The sequence below is a fragment of the Corticium candelabrum genome, chromosome 16 (assembly GCF_963422355.1).
Source record: "Corticium candelabrum chromosome 16, ooCorCand1.1, whole genome shotgun sequence".
Taxonomy (NCBI): domain Eukaryota; kingdom Metazoa; phylum Porifera; class Homoscleromorpha; order Homosclerophorida; family Plakinidae; genus Corticium; species Corticium candelabrum.
The window spans coordinates 1,307,710-1,317,709 of NC_085100.1; the positions used below are offsets into that span (position 1 = coordinate 1,307,710).

Genomic DNA, 10,000 nt, shown 5'->3' on the forward strand with positions numbered 1-10,000 from the left:
ATGACAAGGTGAGAAGAAACGTAATGCACTTATTGTAAATTGAATTTCGTGGAATAGCAAATATTCTGTGAATTCACTTTGTTCCTTTCCAACTCCTTGTATGACAACAACATCAGTGTCTGTCTGTCTGTCTGCCTGCCTGCCTGCCTGCCTGTCTGTCTGTCTGTCTGTCTGTCTGTCTGTCTGTCTGTCTGTCTGTCTGTCTGTCTGTCTCCATTAGTTAAGTTAATGACTTTGCTGTATGCAAGGACTGGTTTGTATTTTAAAAATCCTAGCATATGTACAAGTAGAATCTGTGTAAGAACAAATTATCTGTCTGTCTGTGTGTCCATCTGTCTGTTTGCCTGTCTGCTTGTCCATCTGTCTCTGTCTGTCCATCTGTCTGTTTGCCTGTCTGTCCATATGTCTGTTTGCCTGTCTGTCTGTCTATTTGTCTGTCTGTCTCTTTGCCTGTCTGTCCATATGTCTGTCTGTTTGTCTGTCTGTCTGTCAAAGAACATTTATTGAAAACATCAACACTAATATAGAAAAGGCTACATATAACACTAAGAGTTCAAAATAAACGACCATAGCGGTCTTAGAAGAAAAACTCTAACAAACAGCCATCTGATGTTTGTAGCTATCATCTACAGAGTCATTACTACAAACTATTCTGTCAATCTTTCAGCTAAAACACTACTATTGCAATGTTGTAATGTTATTGACAGTATTCGCCGCCAGTACGTTTTAAATTCAATCGAATTCAGCTTTCCATCTTCATCACGTGATCTTAGTGAGATCTGGTGGAGAAACTTCTCTCCGTTATTCCCCCAACATCCAAAACGTTCAAAAACCAAGGGAATCAAGCAAGGAGAACCTCCACCAGTGTGCCTTTCTTTGCTGTACTTCTCTATCTTCTTTTCCTCCCCTTTTTGAAGCTGCTGATCCATCCGTGTGGCTACATGTGAAATTACTTCTGAGCTCCACAGGTGTACATGCCAGAGAGACGTCAAGTTCACCATTGAAGTCAGTTGCATTATGGACAGCTATGTCAGGTCTGAATGGAGAGCTGCTGTAACAGTCTCTTGGCTCAATAGTGTGAGAAAGTGACACCAGTTTCAAACATTCGGACCAAGCAGAGACCATGTTTGCCTGTCTGTCTGTCTGTCTATTTGTCTGTCTGTCTGTCTGTCCATTGTCTGTTTGTCTGACTATCCACCTGTTGGCTTGTCTGTCTGTCTGTCTGTCTGTCTGTCCATTTGTCTATTTGTCTGTCTATTTGTCTGTCTATCTGTCCATCTGTTTGCCTTTCTCTCCGTCTGTTTGTCTGTCTATCACCCACCCACTAATCACCCGCCCACTAATTACATACCTGCCACTCTCCTACTAGCCGCTACACAGTCCAACACCATTTGTCTATACATTCGAGGCGACGACACAAAACAATGAGCGGCATGAATATTGACTGCATTCTCAAGAACTGGCTCGGCCAGCAATGCCTACACAAACCAAACATTCCACAAACATGTCAGACATCAACACAACCAATAACCAGGTGTACTAAACTCCACCAACCAAACATCAAAACAACAATGAAAACCATCATGATAAAGTGCTCAAACTAAACATCACACTACATGCCATCTACAATGGGGTCACACAACCGTGTGCCAAGTCTTGCAAATTCCTTCTTCAGAGTATCTGTTCAAAGGAGTAACCATTTTCAAAGTCGTTTGAGATTTTGGAAAGATTTCCATTATAGACAGATAAACAGACAGACAGACAGACAGACAGACAGACAGACAGACAGACAGACAGACAGGCGGGCAGACAGACAGACAGACAGACAGACAGACAGACAGACAGACAGACAGACAGACAGACAGACATTGATAGACAGACAAACAGACAGACAGATGAACAAACAAACAGACAGACAGACAGATGAACAAACAAACAGACAGACAGACAGACAGACAGACAGTATTTAGTTGCTTTGCTTAGATGGTGCATAATAGTTCAATGTTTGAAAATATATGTATTGACAGACAGACAGACAGACAGACAGACAGCACCCTCTAAAAACATTACAACCTCGCTTCACTGCACTACACAGATTGTAAAAAAGGCAAACACAAACACGTCAACTACCTGTATACTGAGAAGAATGTACTGTACACCTTGCACATTCTCACTCCAGCAAGACGGCTCGTCCAGTAGATCCATGCACGGCTTTCCCGTCTTCATATCAACTGTCACACGTCATGAAATAAACAAAACGCAACGGCCATCAATTGTGTGCGACTAACTGTTGGGGTGGAATGGTATCGTCATGAATACAACGTCAGGAGGCTTCGTGTTGTATTCGGAAGAGAATCGCATTTGTAGCTGGAAGATACCATCTGTGATATAGCGGTGAGTTAGATGCTGCTGTTGTAAACTGTTTACGTGAATGTCAAATGTACTTGGCAAATGTGAAAATGTGAGTGTGTGTGTGTGTGTGTGTGTGTGTGTGTGTGTGTGTGTGTGTGTGTGTGTGTGCGTGCGTGTGCATGCATGTGTGTGTGTGTGTGAGTGTGTGTGTGTGTGCACGTGTGTGTGTGTGTGTGTGTGTGCATGTGCGCACATGTGTGTGTGTGTGTGTGAGAGAGAGAGAGAGAGATGTAAAATACATAAACAAGCAAACAACCAAAAGACAGAAAAACAAACCAACCAACAGACAGACAGACAGACAAACAGACATACTGACAAATAGACATCGTCCATGCAGTCAGTGTGCATGTCCTACTCAGCTGAAGTCTGCAGCCACATTTCATGATCAGCTGACCAAGAGAACATCCATACAATTCACTAGTTGCCCCAATATAAGAGACGACCAATGACTACAATTGCAACTTTGCCAATTCATAATGATGGGTTTGTGATGACATCAGTAAAGTCCACACGTCATATTGCATTTGTATCCACGCAGCTGGGCTCGCTCGTTTATTCTGATGGATCAATCAGCTATCAGCTGCATCATATGCACTGCCTGCATGAGTACAGATGGGATTTGTATAGAAGAAATATTCGATGCTTGAGACCTACTGTATCCATCCAAATACAAGCCCCACCAAAATTCAAGCCCCGGGGCTTCAAATCAAAATACTTTGCAACTTAGTCTGAGTGTTATTTTTAATAAAAAAAACAGACTGAATGAAACAGCTATCTATCTATCTATAGTTGCTGACCCACCTTGATGGCATGGGTAGGGTCTGGCTACGCGAGGCTAAAACAAGCCAGAAGAAAATAGAGCTGCCAACTCTCCCGCATTGAGAGGGAAACTCCTGCATTTGGGACCCTTCTCCCGCCTACCCACACTTGGCATCAAATCTCCCGCATTCTGATCATTGGTGGGTATGACCAAAATGATGGGCGTGCCTGTTCTGTGTAACTGTACCCTACAGTTTAGTACACGCATGTGTACGTACATACTTGATACCACAATATCAATTTCTATGTGCCAGCCCCTCTTCATCCGGCTCTTTCATAACATACTTGGTCAGATACCAACATAGAAAGAGGAGTCGGTCAGAAGTGGAAAAGGGGGAGAAGCTGGCTACCTGACTACCATATGTATTGCTCGAAAAGCAATTGAAGAAGGCTGCAAGAAAATAGAATCCAGAACATCCCAACTAGCCACGAGAATGTGCATGTACTTTGTTCTTAGATTTTTATAACAGGCAGTAGTACGTACAGTACAAGTTCTGTGTTTAATTAATTAACTATTATGTTTAGTAATTGGTGTTAATACTGTGTGTCGCTAATTAGGCACATTAATCAATCAGTTATACATTTGTTGCACTATAATTTAATTAATTAATGGCTTCTACTCCAACCGGGCATGCAAATACTTAAATTTTGATGATTAGATATTATTTATATATAATATTTAACACTTATTATAATAGAAATTTATTGATATTAATACTATTGTAGACGTGTCCAAAAAATTTTCCTGCAAACTCACGCATTTTGACACTGCTAGGTTGGCAGGTTTGAAAATGCTAACAACCAACCTTCCCAGTCTGTTCCCTTGGGTCCACATAGTCTTGCTCTCCACTCAAACACATTGAGGTCGGACACAGGAGACGCAGAGATGCCCTGAAACATACACAACTCAACACGCCTCCAAACACTCGCCCACTCGCATCACAACCAAACAGAAAACTTTTAGAAATCGCACTCACCCACACAGGCTCCGTCTGAAGCCGCTCCATGTCCCTCTGCAGCAGCAAATACGCTCGAGAATGCATGATACCTCAAATAAGGCCCACTCGAAAAAATCACGTTATCGTACGCACAATGTTATATTAAGTATCTACAGAAAGTGTCATATACATAGAGTACAGGATAAAGCAGAAATACTCTCTCCACCGGTTGCCGCAACCGGTTTCTATGACAACTGAATTGAATACAACCGACACGTGGTTGTACACGTATTCAGCACTATGTACCAACACGTGGTTGAACACGTGGTTTAGTAACTACAAACAACACGTGGTTGCGCACGTGGTTTAGCAATAGTCCTCCACCCATCCGTTCTTTGACAGGAAATGATCAATCACTTCTTTCATGGATAAATTCGGAATGAGCATGTCTTGTGTCAACTTTGTCCTCGTGACTGGATCAAAGTGTCCGACTCTCTGAGAAGAATGGAAACGTTGGTGACAAAATTGAAAAACAATATTACACAAACGATCAATACATTTAGATGCTCTTCGATGTCCTTTCGTTCGTATGTTATTCCACTTGGCGTTACACACGGATCTTTCATGATCTCAAAGCTGATCTTACCGCACAGATAGTCAGGAACCTCTCGTTTCTACAAACAACAGAAAAGATATATATATATATATATATATATATATATATATATATATATATATATATATATATATATATATATATATAGGTCCCAATCAGGACCAACTCTACTTTCCAGTGCTAATCTGGCTATCAACATTCTTGCATTAAAAAGCCACAATTTGACAGAAAGTTGCTGGTGCAAATTACATACAGACTGACTAATGACGAATTGTTATAGAATAATGTTCTACGGTTCTACGTGCAATCACTTCTAAAACCTCTAGGCTCCTTGGTGACCAAAGTCCTAAAGTTTTTCAACCACAAGGGGGTAAAATACACCACAGACTGTGAGACTATCCCATCATGCTTCTGATCTTTTTCAATCTCTCTAGCTTCAGCTGCTGCTCCTGGGTGATTGGCCGCTTTAACAAGGTAAGAAGGCTGTAAAGAATTCCAAACGGTAAGGTCAAAGTAAGTTGGAAGACCTTGTTCAAAGTCAGGATGAAAAACATCCCCTGGTCTTGTTCACAAGTGCTGTTGCCTTTCATCTCACGACGACAATGAGGATCATCTATTAGCACTGATATATATATATATATATATATATATATAAGTAAATATGTTTGGGTAACACAAAACAATGATGTAGCATGACTGATGTTACAACACGTCCTGCACACTTCCGATTTACCAATATAAATAATTAAATAATTAAATGCTTAAATAATTAAATAATTAAATAATTAAATAATTAAATAGTTAAATAATTAAATAACTAAATAATTAAATAATTAAATAATTACATAGTCCCATAATTAAATAATTAAATAATTAAATAATTACATAATCACAATTAAATAGTTAAATAATTAAATAACTAAATAACTAAATAATTAAATAACTAAATAACTAAATAATTAAATAACTAAATAACTAAATAATTAAATGATTAAATAATTACATAGTCCCATAATTAAATAATTAAATAATTAAATGCTTAAATAATTAAATGCTTAAATAATTAAATAATTAAATAATTAAATAGTTAAATAGTTACATAGTCCCATAATTAAATAATTAAGTAATTAAATAATTACATAATCACAATTAAATAGTTAAATAATTAAATAACTAAATAACTAAATAATTAAATAACTAAATAACTAAATAATTAAATGATTAAATAATTACATAGTCCCATAATTAAATAATTAAATAATTAAATAATTACATAATCACATAATTAAATAGTTAAATAATTAAATAACTAAATAACTAAATAATTAAATAACTAAATAACTAAATAATTAAATAACTAAATAATTAAATAATTAAATAATTAAATAATTACATAGTCACATAATTAAATAGTTAAATAATTAAATAATTAAATAATTAAATAATTAAGTAACTAAATAATTAAATAATTAATACGTATATTTATCAAAACATAGTTAAGCTGTTAGACACCTAAAAGTTATTTTGTTCGATTACCAAACACTGCAGCAGGATATCAAAAGCATCATGCCTCTAACCCGCACTAAACCATATCACTATCTATTGCTGCAGGCAAGTTGGAGTAGCTGAATGACCAATGTTTTGTCTAGATAACAAGACAGCTTGTTTCAAGTCACAGAAGCGATATAAAAATAAATAAAATAAATAAATAATATTAATAATAATAATAAATAAAAAATGGAAAATGTATATTATACAATAATATTAGTTATATTGTAATTAAATTATCAATTTAAACTTGGGCGAGTGGATAGTGTTTGTAAGATATACCTGCCGTTTCTCATCAGCTTGTGCAAATAAGTTATGCAGAGCAGCCACATTTCGAGCCTATTCCATAGATGCAGACAGTAAATCATCACTCGCATTTGAACCTCACACACACAAAATGCAAGATAAACAAACAAATAAAGATAAAAACAGACACAGACAGACAGACAAACAGACAGACAAACAGACAGATAGACAGACAGACAGACAGACAAACAGACAGATAGACAGACAGACAGACAGACAGACAGACAAACAGACAGATAGACAGACAGACAGACAGACAGACAGACAGACAGACAGACAGACAAGAAATAGACAGACAGATAGATAAACAGACAGACAAACAGACAGACAGACAGACAGATAATTTATTCTCATACAGATTCTACTTGTACATATGCTAGGATTTTTTAAATACAAATCAGTCCTTGCAAACAACAAAGTCATTAACTAATGGACTTGACCTTGAATGTCAAAATCAAATAATCTATCTAAATCACCATGGCCGTGTTTCCACTAGCTGCACCTTCAACTAGTTTAGCTTAAATGGGTTTAAGAACTAACCAGTTCAAGAAAGCGACTATTTCCACTAGTAACTTGCACATACGGGATGTTCAAAACAAACAGTCTAGGAATGCCTTATTTTGAAGTATTGGGCTGCTTTAACGCCGAGTCAGAGCAACTGTTGGTTTTCACTGATTCAGCATATGCTAGTAGGAATTTGCATGACGATGACCAAGGACACCGTCTTGTCTCTCTCCGTAGCTACTGATTTCTTTCCCCTAGTTAACAACCCTTACATCTTTTAGGGCAATCCTATCCCAGCAAAATAGTCAATATCATCAAAACGACATTGTGGGAAGCCATCTAAACAAGCGCGCTACTGTCACGTGACAGTTAAACCTAAACCACTTTGCTAAACCTACTTTGAAGTGGGTTTAGGAAAGCGGTTTAGGTTTAAAATAGAACTGGTTTAGTGCAGGTGGAAACAAGTGAATTCTTAAACCAGTTTAGCTTAAACCACTTGTTAAACCGGTTTAGGCACTAGTGGAAACGTGCCCCATGATTAGGTGACAGTTTTGAAAGTTTTCTAAGGATAACTTTGGCATTGCATCTTTGCAGAATTGTAGAAAATCTTTTTCTCCAATACGACATGAACATGAAAGCATTAAAATTGACTTCTGGATTTGCTGACTGTTGTGACAAATGCTGCAAAAATTCTCTGCCTTTGTGCCCCACCTCCCAAAATGTTCTATCATAAGAGGAACACATCTTGATACATATCCTCCTGGAACAAGCTCTTCTGAATATTTTTTCATTTTCCTTTCTTCTCTTGTCACGGCAGCATGACCATATTTCTTGCTAGCCCTCCCAATAATGTCCTGACTCCACAGATGAGCCAGGGACACATCGATATCCAAATTCTGTCCAGTATTTGGATCAAACATTGTAACGTCTGGACAGTCTTCAGTATTGATGTATTGATGTCTTGATTCTGTTTGATGGGGAAGGTGAAGGTCAGACAGACACTCACTCCACCCATTTAAGACTGAATTGTGAGACCAAAAAGTTCAACCCCTATATTTACAGGCTAAAAGATGGTATCCGTATTCATCCAAATCATGACCACAATCACATTTTTAAATCCAATTGGTAAGAGGTAGAGCCTCTCCCAACCTCAGGTAAGACGTTAAAGAAAATTCGTTTGTTTTTAAAGCGTGCTTAGCAGAAGTGGGGATGATATCCAGTCATGCACCAGCCCCTCGTCCTTGCAAGGATCTCAACCGTGCTGCATCTCTATCAGCCTGTGCTTGCATAATAATATCAGTAGCACTATCACTGGCAATCTTTGTGGATAATCGATGCTGCAATTTCTTTGGATATGAGATAAAGTTATCAAGAGACTGTTGTTCTCCAGTCAGACAGACAGACACACACACAGACAGACAAATAGACAGACAGCCATAGGGATAGACATATGGACAGACAGATGGACCGATAAAGGGACAAACAGACAGACACAGACATACAGATAAACGGGCAGACAGACACACACACAGACAGACAGACACACAGACAGACAGACAGACAGACAGACAGACAGACAGACAGACAGACAGACAGACAGACAGACAAAAAAGAGAACAAATAACACCAATAGAATTTGTCTGTTCTGCAATGCAATGGGCAAGTAAGATACATGAAAAATTAAAAACATTACATTATGAGTAGCCAAAGCCAAATTATAGTTGCAATGTTTGACCTTTAAAACTTATGTTAACATTAATCAACATGTGTAACATATTTGATACCAACATATTTGATATCAAACATATCCAATTTTTTCCAATTTTCACAGACAAAAACAAACACACAGGCAACAACATACTGATTATCACAACAAAAGCAACTCTTCTCTATGTAGCAACTCACATGCTCCTCCTCGATCCGCGCAACATCCTCCTTATCCTTCCCAGACGCTTGCATTTGTCTAAATCCATAATTCCAACCAATACACATCGTCACAACAAGCGACTCTCTCGTTCCATCACAACCTGTCTCTGTCTTCCTCCATAAGTCTAGACAAATACAACTGTATACGATTCTCTTCGGATTTTCGTTTTTCTTCAAGAGTGTCCCACCTCTACACATAAGTTATGAGATACATGCTTGAGTTGTTATTGATTTAAATTGTGATATAATGTGAATGTCAGTGGTGCACGGCATGCCAACCTTCTTTCTGGCAATTCTCAGTAATGAAGCGATATCGTCACCAAAGTTCATTCGTTTGTCTCGAGAAATATCGTAAGCTGAAAGTAAGAGAGTTGATTGAAATGGATGATAAGTATTGTAATACTGTATGTAATGTACAAGAGACGATTAAAATTCGTGTTTTATCACAAACAAATGCATAGACAGACAAACAGATAAACAAACAGTAAAACAGACAAACACATAAACAAATGAACATACAAAACACACAAACAAACAGACACAGACATACAAACACAGAAAGAAAGAAACATAAACATACAAAGAATGAGATATATGCAAACACACAAGCAAATACACACACACACACACACACACACACACACACACACACACACACACACACACACACACACACACACACACACACACAAACACAAACACATGAAGACATACAAACACACAAACACACAAAGACAAACAGACAAACAGACAAACAGACAAACAAACATACAAACAAACACACAAAATGACAAACAAACACACAAACAGACAAACACACAAACAACACACAAACAAACAAACAGACACAGGCATACAAACACAAAACAAACAAACAAACTTATAAACACAAAAACAAACAAACACATAAACACACAAACAACAAACAAAC

The 10,000-nt window shown here is 37.5% G+C and overlaps 2 protein-coding genes across 2 annotated transcripts in view; both read right to left on the reverse strand.

The window, feature by feature from the left end:
• LOC134191985 (ubiquitin-conjugating enzyme E2 U-like) overlaps nt 1-4,345 on the reverse strand; it is a 5,760-nt gene extending 1,415 nt beyond the window's left edge. Inside the window, exons 1-5 of the mRNA XM_062660643.1 lie at nt 4,209-4,345; nt 4,038-4,122; nt 2,289-2,381; nt 2,131-2,231; nt 1,352-1,478 (exon numbers count right to left, since the gene is read on the reverse strand). Of these exons, the coding sequence (XP_062516627.1) occupies nt 1,352-1,478; nt 2,131-2,231; nt 2,289-2,381; nt 4,038-4,122; nt 4,209-4,274 (472 nt within the window). The 5' untranslated portion in view covers nt 4,275-4,345. The remainder of the gene's footprint in view (nt 1-1,351; nt 1,479-2,130; nt 2,232-2,288; nt 2,382-4,037; nt 4,123-4,208) is intronic.
• A 184-nt stretch (nt 4,346-4,529) lies between these two features.
• The window catches only part of LOC134191986 (E3 ubiquitin-protein ligase CHIP-like), a 7,182-nt gene continuing 1,711 nt past the window's right edge, over nt 4,530-10,000 (reverse strand). Inside the window, exons 3-8 of the mRNA XM_062660645.1 lie at nt 9,349-9,425; nt 9,171-9,259; nt 9,049-9,106; nt 6,616-6,672; nt 4,727-4,843; nt 4,530-4,664 (exon numbers count right to left, since the gene is read on the reverse strand). Coding sequence (XP_062516629.1) covers nt 4,536-4,664; nt 4,727-4,843; nt 6,616-6,672; nt 9,049-9,106; nt 9,171-9,259; nt 9,349-9,425 — 527 coding nt within the window. The 3' untranslated portion in view covers nt 4,530-4,535. The remainder of the gene's footprint in view (nt 4,665-4,726; nt 4,844-6,615; nt 6,673-9,048; nt 9,107-9,170; nt 9,260-9,348; nt 9,426-10,000) is intronic.